The sequence below is a fragment of the Tympanuchus pallidicinctus genome, unplaced genomic scaffold (genome assembly GCF_026119805.1).
Source record: "Tympanuchus pallidicinctus isolate F22 unplaced genomic scaffold, pur_lepc_1.0 scaffold7, whole genome shotgun sequence".
Lineage (NCBI taxonomy): Eukaryota > Metazoa > Chordata > Aves > Galliformes > Phasianidae > Tympanuchus > Tympanuchus pallidicinctus.
The window spans coordinates 27,050,733-27,070,757 of record NW_026294791.1 but is presented as its reverse complement, the minus strand read 5'-3'; the positions used below and the strand labels follow the sequence as shown (position 1 = coordinate 27,070,757).

Below are 20,025 nucleotides of genomic sequence, written 5' to 3'. Positions count from 1 at the left end.
TATTGTACTGAGGGGCATGTTTTAGTGGAGAAATAATGGTAGGTGGATGGATGGACTGGATGATCTTGGAGGTCTTTTCCGACCTTGGTGATTCTATGATTCTGTAATTCTTCGACTCTATGATTCAATTTTCCTGCGTAGTGACCTCGCCCTTCTTCCGTATAGCAGCTTGTAAAATCTCACTTCATCTTAGCATAAACCCCAAATTTAAAATGCTTTACTGCTGTCAACAATGATATATAGACTTACAAAGTCACACTTGGTTTTGAAATCTCATCTTATGTTTTAACTGAGAAGGGAAATTGAGTGAAATCTACGTGATTGTCATACACAGAATTTTGTCTCCCAGTAAATACAGCATACATGAACATGTTTTAAAAGCAGAAGCATAACAGTGTTTCATTCTAATTTCCCAGTTAACAAATATTTTTAGCTTAATTGTTAGCTTTGTCTTTAAATCCCAATAAATCCCTACAGTTACAATTCCTTTCTTCAATTATTGATCTCATTGTTTTGGAAAAGGGGAGAAGGCCAGAGGAGAGCAAGGATAAATATCAAGGGACTTAATAAATCACACTGCTACAAACCTTAACGGTTTTGGTACCAGGGCTACTCATACTCACATCACACAGAATCTTTGTGCCCGAACCAGGAAACAAGTGCACGGTTGCTTGTACTCATCCAGGCTAAGGAGATGATAGTAAAAATAGACATAAGCATTGCTTCTTCGGGGAAAACTCTAAATAAACAGATGGATCTTTGCAGTAAACCATATGAAAAATATTTTTACTGAGTGGAAAAGCAAATTTCAGGATAATACAACATGGTAGAATAATATAATGGTATATAATTTCATAAACAGATATAAATATATTTCAGTCACTATTTAGTCTGTCTAAGAAGAAAAGCAGTTCTTGATGAAATCAGTAATGAAAAGAGATTACTGAACCTTTTAGGAGACATATGAAAGAAATGATCAGGAACCAGTTTTTGCTTGTTACTCACATGCTATTTGTTATAACTTGGGCAAATAGCTTAGGCACTGAGCTGAGCCCAAAGTTCAGATTCCTTTAAAATTAAGAATTATACATAACTTAAAATGATTTTCAAGCATTGAAATACTGATAGATTATATTGGAGAATTCACTCTCAGCATATATTTGGATACGTATTAGGAGCTACAAGTGAAGACAGATGGAAGCTCTGTGGCATGTGGATTTCATGTAAACAGCATTACAGAAGGAATCTATGGAAAACAGGGGTTTAGATTAGAAGTCTTTATCACTACATGCATACATACACATTTTTCAGCACGCACAAAAAGAAGCTATACTCTCTTAAGTCTAATTTCATTAAATATACTCAGAATTATACTGAAAAAAAAGAAAAAAAAAAGAGTAATCATAATAGCTTCTGTACTAAATGCAAGGTTCAAGTTAGTCTATTTCTGTTAGAGATTCTCACATGTCTTTTACTGTAGCCATAGCTTAAGTTTATTGTATGTCATAATCTAGACTTGACCACTGAGAAAAAGCAGTAAGATCAGAAAGAATGCTTCTGATAAAGGCATTTTCATCCAAGAGTCTAATGAGGAAAGGCCAGTGTTAGGGAAAATTCCTAAAAATCTGATGCATCAGAAAATGACCATGGTAAAATAACGTACATTCAAAAGCTCTTATTCAGACACTCGACTGTAGGAGACATATATTTTTCTTTATAATAAACAATATTCTTCTCACTATTTGCCTGGAAAAAAAGAAATAAACTCACGCATTTTCACTATTTGTAGAGACATGCACATATATGTTTGCATATATATATATTGTATATATATGTATATATACATGCAGTCAATTTTATACCAATTTACTCATCATAAAATATTGGGGTTCTAGAAGTTATTAAACAAAAAAGCACCACAGACTGCATGCTTTCTACCTACTATAGTTTGAGTTTCATAGTATGCTATCAAAGACATTGCCAGTTTTTCACAAAGGAAAAATGGCAACAAAAAATTATTTATAACAAGTGATCTCACTACAGGTACTTCAATTTTATTCATTTTAAATTAATGTGGGTGGGTTTTTTTTTTTTCATTTATTTTGCACTATTAAATATGTGAAATGTAAAGAAAAGACTTAATGTTGTTTGTTAATGCAGTGTATCAGATTGGTTGTGCCACGTGATGTTTAGAGTTTACTCTTACTTCTATAACCTATAGCCAGTGTTTTACATACATAGCTAAAGATTTAAATAAAATGCAGATGTAACTGGAGAAAATTGTGTTGCCTCCATTTCAAACTGGAATATATCATATACATCAGTAGACAAAGATGACATGGCATTTGAGTTTCTAATAGAGTAGTCAATTCTATTGCTATCAGTCAAGGTATAGGTTAACAAGCCCTATTTGCTAAACTCCAAGAACTGTAAGATACTGTTCAGAATTATTTCAAATAGCAATATTTATTTAAGTGCATCAGTAATATTTCAGATTCTGCTGGTCTTTCAGAAGATTTGGTAAAATATTGCATATGCTTCTGATTTTGAATTATGTTGCTCAAATAAGTCAAAACCGGCAAATGTGTTTTTCCCTCGAGAAATTAATATTCATTGCTTAAAGCCAGATGGTATCTCTTCAGTGCACGTAAGACCTGCATACACAACTTATAAATTGCTACTGGGCTTTGTATGACTAGTTTGCAGAGCTCTCTCTGTATACATTAAATTGCCTGGTCAGTAAAAACACTTTTATTTTTTTTCGAACTGTATAATTAAAGTAGAAAGTGAGTGTGTCAGAAGATATATTGGGATATGGAACCATTAACAACCTTAACACTTTGTTTTCCATAACAATCATATTGGAATTCTAGTGAGAATCGAACAAGAAGATATTATTTTGAAGTATGGCTTCTCTTTGCAAGTGTCTCTATTGGAATGAATCTGGAGTTCCACAGTAAAATTTCACAACCAGCAGAATGACAACTAAAACCCCTAGGATCAATCAGAGCAAGAAGACAACTAAGATTTAAATTCTAAGATATTGACCATGACCTTAAGTCAATGATACAAGAAAAAAATGACAAAAAAAGTCCAAAGTGAGTATATTTTTTGCCAATTGTTCTTGGTCTGTGCGGAAAACATGCAGCCTCTCCTAAAGAAAGAGCCATACTTTCCAATCTATACTGCTGTCAATACAGAAAAGGTTTCTGTGTTATTCTGTTCTTTTCTCTGTGTGAGACACATGCCACCCACCCACATTTAGAATGTGGATAAATGTGGATAAATGTGGATAAACAAGCAAGCAAATATCCCTGAAAACTTCAGTCATTCTATTTGGGAAGGACTGCTGACCTAGCAGCAATAATGAAAAATACCAGTGAAGGGTTTAAAATGACAGAGAAATTGATTCATGTAAGCTTTTTATTTAATTAAACAAAATAAATATTAGTAATTGTTTTTTCTTTTTTATGAAAGTCATCCTCTGTACCTTGAATAGTTGTGAAAGGACTAGCAAGGATGTTCAAACAAAACTGAAAATAAAAGGCAAATGGAAGAAAAAAGTCTCAAATAACTAAAAATTTTCAAAGAATTAATGATAATGACCTGATTTCACCAAGACCAAGATCTTGGCAGATCATCCTGCTGACTAGAGAATTAATCTATTATTAGTGTTAAACAGCTTTTATACTACCTTAATGATTGCTTGAAACCATTAAGTTACAGCCTCTATTATCTTAGTTTTTTTCAGAGTGACTTAAATGATTTATGAACTTACTGAATGACATAATGATAAAACACATTGTCTAAATAAATGTTCATTGTTCTAGGGAAAAATGTCAGTAGGAGGCTTAATACAGTAATCATTTTTAAAATATTAGATTTTGAAAGTAGGTATATTCTGGAAATTGATTATGATAATGTTCACAAAAAATGAGATTCACTCCCCTCCTTGCCATTTGAGTTTCCTTAGGATCTTTGATTAAATGCACCAAACAAATAAGAAGAAATGCACAGAGATTGTCAAAACACAGACTCCTGCAGTGTTTTATTAAAAAAAAATATATATACAGAAGGCAATCTTGGCATCAATATTCTCTTTTGTTGCCAAGCTAAAACACTCTTGTATTCTTGTCAAACAAACTGACTCCCAAGAACCTTCCTAATCCTGCTGGCTCAGCCAGCACTATTCCCCAGCATCCTATCCAGTGCTGGCACTTGTTTACCTCACTGAGAGAAACTCTATCCCTGTTTTGAAACTCAGTTTTTCAGTACTTAGCTAAGAAAATGAAGTGAGGGTTTAGGGAGAAGCCCTGGCTCTGGTCATTGGCAAAACAATGGAAAGGCATTTGAATGCTGTGGGATTAGGCTCACTGTAACATGCCTTGTTATTTTCTGAGATTTTTGTAAGATTCCATAGAAAAACAGTACCTCTTAAAAATATGGGTTTTTTCATCAGGATTTGGCCATGCTTTTCTATAGACCTGCAAAGATTAACTTAGGGCAAATGTTAGGGATTGGTGTCAGAAGTGAGCTTGATTGATGCCTCCTGTGTTCGTGAGTAATAGCTTGCTCTTTACCTAGCACAGATGACTTCTCTACATTATTGCCTCACACAAACAAAAGAACTGGAAAGGTAGGAACATTCTGGAAACCAGAACTCACTACCTCCTCTTGGTTCTTCCTCCCTGCCCCCAGCTCCCTTATCCTCGTCTCCCTCACCCTCACAAGCATCCACAGGAACTCAGATTCATTTACTCTTGCTTTTGGAGTTAAAGCTGACTGAAGAAGGCCTCTTTCATAACTGGGACCATACCTAAATGTGTCCTTTCTTTATCTCCTGCACCTCCCTCTGAGAATCCTTTGGATAAAAGGTACGTAATTTTGATAATAGCAATTGCTAGTTGTAAAGCAACACTAGCTAATAGGTGCTTAGGATCTAGAGGTAAAACACAAATGCTTTCCTAGGAAAGGAAGAATTGCATTTGAAACAAAGCCCTGTAAAGTAAATGTTCTTGCAGAGCATTGTTTAGGTATCTCTAGACCTGGAAGTACAGTCATTATGAACTTTTATTTGCTCAAGTATGTACTTGTGAAAGTAGTTTCAGCAAAGTCAATTTTGTCATGTCTTTATTGTCTCTGTCACGTCTTTATTGACCCCAACTACCTAGACTAATAGAGGCTATTCAGGATCATTGCAATCAGAAATGAAACTGATATTTTTCAAATACAGATATTCTTAAGAAATATCCTACAGTTATAATTTTATTTCATTTTTTGTAACTATTTTTCTCACTGTAAGAGTCTACAAATGTTTGACTGCTCAGAAATGGAATTTATGTCTTTTTGTTCAGGCTACAGTGCTTCAATAATGAGGCCTCAGTATTGGACTACCAGCACTATTATTACAGCAGAAATCCTCACAATCACAGAAATTCTCTTTGAGCAGCTCTTCTCTATTTCCAGTCTACGAACCCCTGTATATAAAAAGAGGACTTTGTACATTCCATAGACTAGGGCTTTGAAACCTTCTGAGAATGATGATACATCTCATTACTGTAGCTTTCATCCACCAGGTTGAATGGAAAATCCCCCAAAGCAAGCTGACCAATTACGATGAAGGCCAGAAGCAATTTACTGATACAGTGAACTTCAGGAAAAGGCAAAAAGAACTCTTCCTTCTATTTATTTCCAACCGATATAGCAATTCTGAAAGATAAACTTGTTTTCTCTTTGGTACATTTATAATCCTGGCTCTCAGTGGCCCAGCAGCGACACTGTGCATACATTTCTATGCCCTGGGAAGCAAAGGCTCTGAAGAGTTGAAGGCAACGGGTGCCCAGTTTGCTAAGCTACCTAGCACTATCATTTGCTAGAGCCACAGGTCACTGACTGCAGCCAGTCCTTTCCTCAATTTCTGCTGTACACATTTGCCCCATTTCTTTTTCTGATATATCCTGTGCTATTCATCTGCTACTACCCCCCTCATCTATTGTCTGTTTTGTACATGATGTTTCGTGTTAAGGAAATTGAGACTCGTGGCTGAGCCCTTGTAAGATTTCCAAAGGAAATGACTTATCTAAAGATAACACCTCTGATGCTGCCAGGACCAAATGGGCACTTTCAAAAAGTTGTCAGTAACAATAGTTTCCAGAGTATGGTCAAGTGTATAGGAAGTAACAGCACCAAGAAATGTCGTACCATTGCTTTCTTTTTACATGGATAACAGCAGCCATCTCTTTTCAGTCCTCCATTTTCCTGAACATTTGTCTTGGGAGAAATTACTGAGGACAAATGCTAATTCTCTCAATATCATACAGTCCCTAAATTTACAGCTGAAGGCAATCTCGGGAAGAGTACAAGGAAATTTAATTCCAGACTGTCGGTGAAGGAAAGAAGTGCAAATCATGCCATGCACTGTGCACACACACAACTGAACTCAGCAACTTTTTATTATCACTTTCTGTCAGGAAGGTGGATGTGAAGGAATCCAGTGGTAACTGTGGGCTAAAATATGTTGATAGGGAAGTAAAATAAAACTGATTTCAATGTTGATCCTACTTAACCTCTTACACAAGTGTTAAAACACTTTAATGAGTAGTCAGTTAGGCTTCAGCCTTACTCACTTTACTGTGAAGGTTCAAATATTGAAGCATTACTCGGAGTATGTGAAAGGAAAACAATATGTCTTTATAAAAAATAAACTTTAATTAGATAGCATTACTTTCTAGTCCTTCATTTTGTGTTGCACATGAACAAACATAATCCCTTTTAAAATAGCCTCTGAATAAACTCTTCTGAAGCCACATACACCGTGCTCCACAATTCTTTACGTATTTATATATATATTGAGCTACTCCATTCTTTAAGACACATTTTTTCTCCCTCTGCAGACTGATAATCTACACTTCCTAGGAGTAACTACTTGAAATGGATTTCAATGGTCACTAAAACCTAGTACACTATTAGAAGCCCTGTGTCTTTTTCCTTTTTCCACTGGTCTTTGTAATGCGGTTTTTCCCAAAGCTGTTTTATTCTGATGATTAGAAACCTATGCTAAGTTGTCAGTCCACATTTATCTGGAGCAAGTTTATATCAATCTGGTTTTCTAACAGCTTTTGGTTGAAATAGTTCTTACCAGTCTATGATATGTACACGAATAGGAACTGTAATCTCTTTCATCTCTCCCCCTCTCTCCATCTCTCCTCTTTCCCAGCCCCCATATATATGCAAATTTCTTTCAGCTCAAAAACCTAGACTCTTCTTTTTCTTGACTTTTCACATCTATTTCAGATTTTAAATCATTTTTCTTTAACAAAACCACACAATTTTCCTGAGAAAATTTCCTCAGGACCCTATCTGATAGCATAAATGCTCCTGTATATCTGTAGAAATTACTTCTTCTGACACAATGCACATTCTTTGCATAATTTCACAATCAGTCTTTCCATCCTGGTAACCTCTTGTCTTGTTCTGTTTGGATTTAAACTCCTTTGTCCACGTAGCTGATTTACATAAGCAGCACAGTATTCCTATTGTGTATTAAATAGCAAATTACAAAATCAGGTTTCCTTGCCGAAATACATAGGTTGATCTGAAAATAATGCCTCCTGTTTATTACCATGGAAATTACAACAGGGACAAAGAACGCAACAACACTATTCACTGGAGACAATTCTCAGCTAAAAACATAATTTTTCAACACAGCCGCCATCATTAGTTATGCATTTTTGTCAGCAATGAACAAGAGTCTGTGTACTGTGCCCATCGAAATCTGCACCAGCAGAAGTGAGCCACTGTCATCACTGCTGAAGTGCACCATCCGTCACCTCACTGTGCTCACATCCACCATTTGGTCTCCATCAGCATTCAACAAGCATCACTGAATGTCAATGGGTGCCGGTTTTTTTGGAAGAAGGAATTCAATTCCATACCATACCTTTGCATTATAAACACTGTCACATCAGACACTATTCTGTCAGACTGCCCCTCCGCTGCTTTCTGTCTCAAGGCAAGAAAATGTAATGGGATATTAGTGGGAAGATTCAACCTCTACTGCCATACCACCAACATCTGCCCCTGATGGCAAGGCCCAGCTTGATAAAATAGAAGGCATTACTTGTGGAACATCCCTCTCATTTGCTGTTATTAACTATACAAACCAGCTTCTATCAAATAAACACCTTCCACAGACACAGCACTTCCACTAATTTAGATGTTTTGAACAGCTATCCAGGTGTTTCTCTGACATTTGATATAATATTGGCAATGAATGTCACCATAAACTGTGATAATTATTAAATTTCCTGCAGAAGGACATTTCCTATGAAAAATTATGGGAATATTACTCTGCCATAGAATCAAGATAATCAGCTTACCTCTTCCAGCTTGTACCAATGTTGGAGACATCAGCCGCAATTATTTAGAGTACTGCAAAACCTAGTTGAAATGTTATTACACATATTTTTGTCTCTTTCACCTGTATCTGTAGCACTGAAAGCTCCTCTCCTTGAGGAGCAAAGAACTTTACAAGACCAGCTTTTTTGCCCATGGACATAACTGACTTTTAATGCAGCAAGAGTAGATTTTTTTGCTGCTACTCTCCCATAACATATACATCAGTTTTTTTTCTCAAATGATTGTTTTGTGGTCAGAAAGCCTGATAAGAAGAGAAGGTGAGGCTTAATTTTATCTTGACAGAACTGCCAATGCTTAAATTAAGGCCTCCCATAAGAAATCATGCTCAATTAATATGTACATTCTCTCAGCACCAACCTTTGACATCCTTTATAACAGGTTCATATTCAGATGAGCAGTTGTTTATAGCGTGGTTACAAAGCAATAGTTTTTGGTCTCATTGGCATATAAACAAGATGAAAAGAGAAATTCTAGCATGGAGTATGTATAACAATACGTATTCACAGTTTTTTTAGTCTTGGAGTTTATCTGTTTAAAATGCAAGCTTATTCTACAATGTAGGAAGTGAAAATAATTAAGGCTGCTGAACATTTTGGAAGTTCAGCATACCATTCATGTGTAGTCTGCCTCCTGTCATACAAATGACAGTACTGGTATGGTAGAAACAGGCTTTCAGGATGGAGAGGACAAAGGTAAAGGAGGCCATCTTGTCAGCACTGATTGGAGGGACATCATTTTTCTTGGCCATATAATTCAGCTGAGTCAATGCAGCCTCTCCATTTTTATAAGGATTGTGTCCCTGAAGAACCATTTTCATAAGGTAAAAGATAGGTGAGGAAATGAACAAACCAATCAGACTCCAGATTCTTCAGCCTATGAAAGCTCACAGATGAGAAATAGGGATTAAATTTACATTGTGTGATTCATAACAAGGTCACCATGTTCTGCATGACTTGATAAGGGGACTGTATTTTATAGGGAAACTTTGCAGCAAGGTTCATATTGGGAGGACAAAATAAAACAAAAATGCAGTTTTTCCTTTGATTCAGGTAGCTTATGGCCTCTCTCCAGCTCATTCCTTGAAGGGAATAGGCGGAGGATGGAAATAAACACAAGCAACAATTTTTTGTGGACTCACGTAAATTACAGTCAATTAAAACCTAAACCCAAACGAATATCAGAGATATGACTGCAGATCTATAAAACCTAACAATGTTTCTGTAATGATGACTCAAAAGAGAAAAAAAAATCTCAAAGACGTGATTGAAAGAACTGAAATGAAGTACTATTCCATCTTTCTTGTTTTTAGCAAGATAATTTTGGTTCGCTGTTGACTAATACAGAATTATAGGAATAAAATGTGCTATCTCAGTCTCTGCATTATTGGCTTTACATTATCGGTCCTGACAGCTGGCTTTTAAAATGCAGTAAATATTGGGCAATGCTGTTCCGTTAAGACAAGCCACTTCATCAAGCATATTTCCAAATCACACTTTCTTTTCAAAATATGTTTAATTTCTCTGCATGTGGCAAAGGAGCCCATTGCAAAATTGACCTGCAACAGAGTGCCCTCTACTGCATGCATTCAGCAAAGAAACACAAAGCAAGTTCCTTAACAATAAAAGCTTAATGTATTGAGTCCTCCAGATTTGTCACAGGGCACTGACCATTGAACTGAAAAACAGCATGTACATGAACACATATAGCACTCTTCTCTTCTTCAAAGAACTGCATACCTCTATGGAATAATAGTTTAAAGTAGATGTAGAAACTGCACAGGCTGTTTCATTGTTTCAAATGAAATCAGCATGTGTTGTTCCACCAAATATGGTCTGTGTTTATAGGCTGGAGAGTTATTAGAGATGGTAACAATCTGTCCTGCATTGCATCGCTATGGCCTTTTTCTCTTTGCTTCCAGAGGGATCTGTGACCATAAGAGGTGAAAAAAAATCTCTGCTTATAGAGTTGTTCTCTCAGATCTTCTTTTCTCCTTCTATCTATCTGCCATTCGCTCACTACCACTAAACTGAATTCCCTTTTTCATTCTGATGTCCTTGGTAAACCTATCAGGTTTTCCCGAGTTATGCCTCTTGCAAATGATTAAGAAGATATTTCATCAGTGCTGTCTCAAAGACCAGAAACCAACAGCTTCCAAATGTACCATGAAAGCAATTCTATAGCCAGGCATAAATTCTCAAGTAGGCCTATACTTTTGAAGAAGTCTTCCCATTTTTTCTTTCCTCATTCAGTCTGACTTGGGCCAGGCTAATGCTGAGGTTCCTGATGGAACAAATACTTTCAGCTCCCATTACAATAGGAGTGCTCAGTCCTTCATGGATAAGAAAGCTACTTCTAAAACACTGGTATAAACTGGTATACAAAAAAACATTTGAGTAACATTTGAAATGCCCTTATTTGTACAATGAAGCCAATGCTTTGCCAGCAGTATCTGTGAAGCAACAATTTCATTCTTGGCTTAAGTCTTGATGAGCAGCTCTGAAAAGCAATTGAACTGGATCTTTCTGCACAAACAAGAGTGCCCCACAGTAACCCCAGAGAAAGTATTGAATGCCTCAGGATGCCTTAGGACATTTTTCAGTATGTCACTAGGGCAGACTAGAGGCAGATAGTAAACACCAATGTTCTCCAAAACAACACAGTGAGTTACCAACATTTCTTTATACAAAACAGAAACAACACAAGAAGGCATTTCCATAGTACACTGTGCATATACTTGACCTTGCAATATATATTTCAGCCATGAATTGTGTCTGCAGATTTATTCCCACATGTGAAACTTTCCCTTAAGGAAACCCTTGTTGGTAATTTACAACTTCTAAGGATGGTATCTCTGCAATTGCTTTCCCTTTGCTTCATACCTGTAAATCTTGTATCTTGTGCTAAATCCCTGTCGACTTCTGTCCACAAAATCTGTGTATTCCTGTGAACGATGGAAGGGTCCCTTATCAGAGAGGAGCCAGTCGAAGGGGCTTGTGGCATGCTGATCCGAAACAGCAGCAACTGCTAAAACCCAGCAATGAAGACTCAGTGCTATCCACTCCCATAGAGCCATCAGAGAGAACAATTCAGCACCAGCACTGCATCGCCATATCATGCTTCCACTGGGGACTTAGAGCCTTCATTCTCTTAGCTTTCCCTCAACACCTAGACAAAATACACAGTCAATTAGATAAGCACACACTAGGCATCCCTTGGAAGCAGAAACAAGTTTCCTTTCTTTCAGCTTAAAGAGATAGTGGCCTCTACTTTATTACATATTACATTAGCATAAACCCCACAAGGCTAGTTAACATTGGAGTGTTTCAGTACTTCAAACGCTGTGAAACTAATGTCTTCATTAACATCATCAGCAATAATATTTACAGTTGAAGGGAAACCTTCACAAATTGTCATGGGAGGGATTGTTGATGTTTTTTTTTCTTTTTTTCTTTATTTTTCCCTCCCCCATAACACCGATCATTAATGAAAAATATACAACAGAAGAATTACTGCCTTTTAGCATCAGTTCAAAAGCATTCAGCAATGTCTAGGCATTAAGATTTCAGTTCAGCTACTAGAGAGAAAACAGGCGAGATTCAGAAGAGCCAGCCTGCTTTCCTTTTTTCGTCCTTAGAAAAGTCACTTAATGGCTTGCCTTCACTACACAGTTAATAGGATCAAGTTGTCCTGTTCCAACTAGCATAGCTGAACAAAGAGTAAGTATGTTGTTCAGGTGTACCGAAGCTACCCAGAGGGATGAGTTCAATGAGATATACAGGCTTCAGATGCTGCAATTTTAAGAATCCCTAACAGCAGCACTTGACCTGCAGTCCAATTCAATTGAATGGCTCGATCTAGAAATACTATTGATGTTGAGCCTGGAAAATTGTTTGGGTGTCCAATTAAAAATCAATAATCAATCATAGCTCTATTTAAGAATTATTCAGTGAAGACAAGCCAGTTTCTTCCTATACCTCAATCCCATAACTGTGAAATGGAGCAATGATTCTTTATCTTGCTCAGATTTTGTGAAAATATCTATTCAAGAGCATGAACTCCCAGAAATACTGAAGTATATAGAAACAATCCATTTTGATTTTCAGTGTAAGATAAAACAACACAGAATTAAGCAGAATATGCTAATGTGAGGGCTTTCATTTTTCTAGTTGATGAAATGATGTGAATATGTGCTCATGAAAAACATTTTTTAATTCACAGTCAAATAAAACAGCATTCGTTATGACATTTTTACTGTGCCCCCACTATGGTTTTTTTTTCTTGGCAGGAACTTTTTTTGTCTGCATCAGTAATTTAATTTTCAAGTATATCCCAAATAAAGGTTGCTTCCAAAGAACCCTACTGCAAATACACACTCTTTAACACCCATCCATTATACTGAAAATATTGTAGCTGAATAAACATGCTCTTTCCATAATTTCTCACCATTAATATTCTAAAGAGCCTTTGGTATAGATAATGAACATACTGTTGCAGGATGCAAACTGTCTCCAAAAGAGAGGTTCATTTGGACCAATGGGAATTTACAGCCTAAGAAAGTAATAATTATCTGTTATCTCAACCAGAGAAAGTTTGTTGTTTTCTTAGCACAAATGTAAATGTTTGTAAAATGTGATTTTGACCCGATCCTGCAAACATTAAATGCGTAAGTAATCTCACTGAGAAAAGACTATTCATATATTTCACACTGAACATATGTCAGAGCACTGAGTTGTAATTGTGGTAGTTTATGATCATGAAACACAGACTGCATTAATTTTATAAATCCTTTTGAAATGAGATTCTGCAGCAAAGAACTCTCTTAACTGTTATTTGTACTCTCAAGCAATCATTTACATGCAAAGAACCCTGCAGATCTGTGAATGCTGTGTGAAGCTCCCATGTCTTCTCTTCAAGACTGGTGTTTCTTTCTTTCACAGACTGGTGTTTATTTGTGTGAGGTTACACTGCTGTGCAAACTTCATGGCATGCCATGAACAAGAGTGCATAGATCTAAAGCAAAACAGAAAAGCAATGGCTGACTCTCCTGGGCCACAGAAGTCACTGCGATTATTTGATTGCCATTTCCTGATAAGAATTATCTCACAAAATGAATGAAGAAGCCAGGCTTTTTAACATGTACCATCTCCCTCCTACCATCACATGCCTATAATCACGAAAAAATATATTTCACAACAAATCCATCCCCCTCTTTCAACTTCTCAACAAGCTAGAAAGACTCTGGGCATGATTTCTTCACATTATCTACAGTTCTAAAGGGCATAATGAGAATTGTAATTTTTTACACCTAATGTTGTTATCAGATTGAGAGCTAAGACAGTGTTCTGAGTTTTCTAAATTAATTTTTCAATTGAAAAAAAATCATATAATGTTTTAATGTACAAGAGATAAGAGCTTACTCTTTGGGGTCCTTATTAACAATGAAGTGTTTCAGGGCATTATACTGTAATGATGACTAACTAAGCTCCTTTTGAGTTTGAGACTGGAAAATTAATTGCTATGTATAGGTAGCATCTTCTTACATCCAAAGGAATAGTGAAGAGCTATCCTTTGTATTAGCCTTAACACTACACTTCATGCTATGTCATAAATTTACCACCAGCGAAACACCTTTAGAGAAACCTGTGTAGTGACAGAAGAAAATTATCTCCTTGTATAAAAAATAAATGAATTTTTCCAAAAGAGTTTAAATAGGTAGCTGGTCACTGGGGAGAGCAAAACAACGCATGTGCTTCTAACTGATACTTATCCACTTGTGCATATTGCCCAGTCATTGCAGGAACAGCCTGCATATCATGAATTTTCAGAACACCCTTGAGAGAGAAATTTTTACTTCAGTTTAACAAACAGGAAACTGAAGCATGAAAAGACCAAGGTTAAGATTTTGCAAGCTGCCAAAGGGATTTAAATATGTACTCTGTGTTAAAAGACAGATTTGAAAATCTCAGCCTAAGGAATTTTCCTAAAGTTACATTGTGAAAGATCTCTCAAGATTTTAAATACTCAAATTCACTAACAAATTAAAATGCCTGGAAAACAATTTTCAAATATAGGTATGTGGAACATCCAGAGGTTGTATTTAGAACAACCACCACAGAACTCCAGGGAGGAATGATCTGAATTAAATTTGCAGGAGAGCACCTGCTGTCTTCAGGGTGGGCTGTGAGAAATAAAGTGCCTAGTAAGTAACTGAGGTGGTGGATTTTAGAGTAGAAGAGACACTCTGTAAAGAAGATGCTTCAAATAAAACTGGCATATCAACATGCTGCCTTTTTAAAGTGCTAGCTTAGAGGATAATTACCAAGCATAGGTGCACAGACAAATTACTTTCCTCTATCCCCAGTGTTTCACCCAACTACTTCTTGCAAATGCTGATAAGTCTTTATCCTTTCCCCTTCTAAATTTTGAGGTTATATTAAGCTCAAGAAGCATATTTTTTAGAAATCTGTTAGAAATCTGTGGTCCTTACAGACATTAATGCAAAATGGTCTTGACTGGGTAACTTCTGGAAATACTTCTGGGAAAGCTATGCCTTATGTTTCATGAGCATGTAAAGAGTGCTGAAGATTGGTAAACTCCATGCATTAATTCCAGCTGAGAATGTAGTCCTGGCAAGCACAAAACAAACATTGTGACCACTGAGCCAAATGTCACCAAGCTTCACCTGGCAGCAAGACTATAGGACATCTGTAAACTTTTCGTTCTATTTCTTTTATTCTAATTCTTCTAACATTAGAAATGATACAGATTGCATAGGAGTGGGTTGTAAGGCCACTAAACCGCTGCACCTAAAAGTTCAAAATTTAAGTGTTTGCTTTATTTCTGCACTGAGCTCTCTTGCATAAAGACCATGAACTGATAAATCATATATACTAAAATACACACAGTAAGTGCTGTAGACATAGCCTGAGATATCCTTTCTGCTATTACACATGGAACAATGCTAGCACAATCTCTGTCAGCATCAGAGAAAAGTATGCAGCACTGTCTCCATCATTCTCTCTTTTTGCTTCTTAGAGGAATCTCCCCCTGACAGTGTAAAGGCCAAAGACCTTTTGTTTAGAATTAGAACTTAGAATTCTGTGGAAACAGTGAAACAACCCAGTTCTCCCATGGGAGGATGATGTCCTTCTATGCTGGAAGAATTCTGTTGGATAAAAACTTACTTTGTGGTAAAATGTTTAGGTCTGTAATTCTCAGATATGTTCTTTTAAAGTAAACTAATGGGTTTAATGTGAAAAAGATGTTCTCCACAAGTGAAAGTTTAATGTCTCCCAGATTGTGTTTTTGAATGCAAATAATAAATCTAGTTTTCTTTAAATTAAGCAACATAATAATTGATAAATACGTTTCCCTTTAAGAACAATGGCAACAACAACAACTCTGAGTGTCAGAGATTACTCTTATTGCTGTAAGATCATAGGCTTATCAGCTGACGACCCTGCGTTTTCACTTCTTCATCTGAATTGTGGAGATGATCTCGTCCTCAACTTCTGGCATATTAACAGTGTTAAAGGAATGAGATCTGGGGATGTGCTTGTCCTTGAAATTCTCACGCAGTCCAGTGTAAACAGAACAGCCAAGAAGCTGCTGATGTGCCATGGAATAAAAGAGCAGAAAGTGCTGGGATGGATATGGACTACACAGGAGGAAGAAAAAGCAGAGAATGTGCTATGTTCTGCTCTCAGCTATTACATGGATCTTGTTCTTCAAACAGATATATCCAAATCCATAGAATAAACTCTGCCAAGCTAAACTTTCTGAAGGATAGCAAAAGGACACACGAAATAAAGTTCTGTCTTGCTCTCCTAAGCAGCCATTTGACAGTGGTTGACTTTCACAAGTTAACTTTCAACTACCAAAAGGACAGTGCAGTGATTAGAAAGGCAGGATGTACATCTGGCGGAACAAAAAAAAAAAGAATAGAGTTTGGGGAATTAAAGGATGGATGGCACTGTCTGCCACCAGATCTGATACACATGAGGTTCAAGATACAGCTGCTGCCAGGACGCAGAAGTAGAAAGCACCTAGGTAGAATGTATGGTTAACAGATGATTTTCTGTGGGGGGGGATTTGCATCAGCTTGTTTTCTGTTGTTCATGCAGGGCCTAGGAACTGTCATCACATATAGGCTCAAAAGCAGATATATTGGCAAATCTGAAAGGAGAAAATAATTCTACACTTAACATCATTAAATGAATTCTGAACTTAAAAATACATAGGATCTTCATATCAGATCTTGATGTTTGCTTTGACTACATGCCCCCTATTAGAACCACATTTTCTTTGTTCAGAGCTTCACCACTGCTGAATTTCAGCTTTCTTCTCTACTTTTTATGTGAGACAAGGATAAGACTACAGTAATTACATGCCCAAAAGCCAAAACAAAGAACAAATGAGATGTCTGATTTTAGCTCTGTTTGGAATGTGAGTTTTGATTGTCATGGTTTGCGTGGTTGCCAAAGGAAGGTGCATTGGTGTTTGCTCTGTATGAGCAGCAATTCATCCTTGTGGTGTCTGTGAGCATGTAACTGGATGTACCCACATGAGGCTCTCTCATGTGAGAGTGCCTTGAACATATGAATTGTGTTGGTACATGAAAAAGAGAGAGAAATTCACCCACTCTTCATGGCATCTCAGCTCCTCATCTAAGATTCCTCTCTATGTCCTTTGGAAGTAAAATTCAACAGTCACACAAAGAGCTAAAACAATGTTAAATTCTGGAACATCTGAGCAGGACTCTGCCTGATCTCTGTGCCATGAAGCCACAGTAAAATCTGATGCTTTTAGAGCTGCAAAGCTGCTCCAGGCTGAACAACTGTATAAAAGTTCTTAGGCCTTTATGTTTCCATGAGTGTACATGGGCTATCCCCTGTACAAAAATATTTGCATGTAGTACAGTATGTGGCATTTCAGTCTTGCCACTCCATCAAATGTTACTCTAAACATCCAAAAAAATTTTAATGAATACATCTGATAGAGTTAAAAGAATAAGAATGAAATAGTACAAGGTCTCTTCGAAAAAAAAATATATATATATGGAATTAATTCTAAAGGAATTTCTGTTCACAGAAAAATCCTAATGGGAAATAGATATTTAGAAACTTGTATTCCAGCTAACCAGAATTTTAAAAACTCAATGCTTAACCTAAAATATTCAATATCCTTCTGTGCAGTGATCTTTTTGGATGTATATTATTACTGGTGCTTAAATAGGTCTTTAGATGCCTTCTAAAATGGGAGGAAGCATCTATACACAGGATGCACACTAAGACTTTAGTTTAAGATTTTCAAATCTAAGGACCAGGTTCAATGTAAGTAATCACTGGTGACTGCAAAAGGACTCATATAAGGCTAAAAGGAGATGGAAATTTTGCTCACCAACAATTTGTTGACCTGAAGAAAATGCATTTTGGAGAGGGAACGCTTCTTGGAGCAAAGCTGTATTGCATTATAATTCTGATTTTAGCATAGAAACATTGACAAGTCCCTTAACATTCAGTTAATATCCAGTTTCCATACTGGTGTCTTTTTTCCTGATAAGATCAAGAACCAAGGGTGTTGTGAAATCTGACAAGTCAGTATCTATAGGGTGCTTTCAAATAATTTGATGACAAAAATGGTATAAGGTAAAACAGAAAACATTCAATCTACTAATGGAATAGCCAACTATTTTTGTAGCTACTTAAAATATATGGTTGTGAAGATTCTATAACAAATGCTCAGGAAAGGCAATGGCAGCTTTGGACAAAATAGAAGTTTCCTTAAAGTTACTGACATTCTAATATTGTTTGTAAAATAATGAAGAGGAAAAATAATGAGATGCAGCTATCCTCTGGTCTTAAGATGGGGCAAAGAGGGACAAAGAAGCAATTGAATGAAGTAAGGACAAAAAGACAAAATCCAGCTGACAGCCAAGTTTCATGTTCTTCTAGTGCCTCAGATTTCTAATCAAATCCATAATCCCATTCTTGCTTCAAATTCTGACAACTGAAGTCATGGGTTTGGGATTTCTAAAAACCAATTTGTCAGTTTAGGTGCTTTAGTTCAAGTATGGGATATTGCTCTGTAGTGTTAGCTAAGTGACTTCTGATGGAGAATTTGCACTCTTCTTGATTTTATTTTCCATGTGAAAATTAGTTTAGACCAGTAGTTAGAAATAATCTCCATAAAAATCTAATAGAACGTCAATTTGTCTTTCACAAACATCTCTGGATTCATTTCAGTAAGAATGGTTGATTTTATGTATTTTGTTTCTTATTGTTGATATCTAATAAAATGGTAATGTTTTTGTTTTGCTTTTCCATTAGGTCCTTCAGACAAAGGTGCTCCAGAGCTCGTAATGTATTTTACAGCTGATTTCACAGATGGTGGAGCTGATTTTCAGCTGTTGTAAATGGACAGTTAAAATACCTTTCAGATTCCCAGGCTTCAGCTCATTTACGCTAGCAGAAAAAAAAATAATAATAATACACTTATACCACCAAAGCCTTATTGGAAAAAAATGTGTAACCTGTTGTGCATGCTGCCTAGACAGAACTCAGAGGATTCAAGAGCCCAAAACTCAGTGTCTGATCCTTCTGTAAACTGTTGCATGACTTTGCATAAGATCCTTTGCCTGAATATTCTAAGCCTGTAACTAGTATATGGGCAATAGCCAGATCCTCTTAAATGTTCATGTTAAAGCTATTAATTTTTTATAGTAAGAGAGGGACTTTATGGCTGACTGAACAAAGATTCAAGCTTCAGCAAGTCAGTCTGGACCTAATTGCATCTCAGGATGGATAATATACAAGGCTTGGTTGTAAAAGTAATAATTATGTCATGTGTACTGGGCAGCCTGTAATCTCATATAAATACAGCAGTGAAGCTTCTTCATAAATCTTCTTCCTAAACACGATTATGAGACATTAGTTTAGGGAAAATAAAAGTTGTTTGCCACTTTTTGGACAAATTTAGAAGAAATTACAAAATTAGGAAGAGAAAAAAAAGGAAAAATCTGTTAAAAGATACTTTTCTTGTGAACATCATGTTATGAGAAAAGAAAGTCTGAGCTATAGTCTCGTCACCAATTACAATCTCCCAACTGTTTTAATTTAGCTAAGTGATAGTCTGAAACCATGGTGCTGCAAAATTATCACAATTTCTTGATGCAGTTGATAGAAAAGCACATTCTGATTTAATAGAGGGATGTTAAGCAAATGTTGAAAAGCTTTAAACTTTCCTCTAGTATCTTTTCAGTGCAGAACAGGGGACACATTGTCTACATTTCTTATTTGAGAATACAGATCAGTGCATTCTCTCTAGATATGAGGAACATAAGATATCTTTATTACATCCTCACCTTTTTTTTTTTCCTCCAGAAAGACTGAAAAAATGTTCCAGACTTTATCTAGCCAAGATAGACCTGCATGGAAATATTTTATGAATATCTTTTAAAAAGAGCCCTTACTGTTTCTCCAAATAATGCAAATAAACATGATAAACATATGTTAATGTATAGCTTAAATGTACTTAGTAGGTTACTAAAGCTTTTACTTTTTAAGCTAATAAGTCAGATTCACCTCCCACTGGAGCAGTAATTAAACA

The 20,025-nt window shown here is 36.2% G+C and overlaps 1 protein-coding gene across 1 annotated transcript in view; it reads right to left on the bottom strand.

Moving 5' to 3' along the window:
* The window catches only part of BRINP3 (BMP/retinoic acid inducible neural specific 3), a 207,845-nt gene that overhangs the window by 180,468 nt on the left and 7,352 nt on the right, over nucleotides 1-20,025 (bottom strand). Inside the window, exon 2 of the mRNA XM_052665685.1 lies at nucleotides 11,298-11,583. Within this exon, the coding sequence (XP_052521645.1) occupies nucleotides 11,298-11,533 (236 nt within the window). The 5' untranslated portion in view covers nucleotides 11,534-11,583. The remainder of the gene's footprint in view (nucleotides 1-11,297; nucleotides 11,584-20,025) is intronic.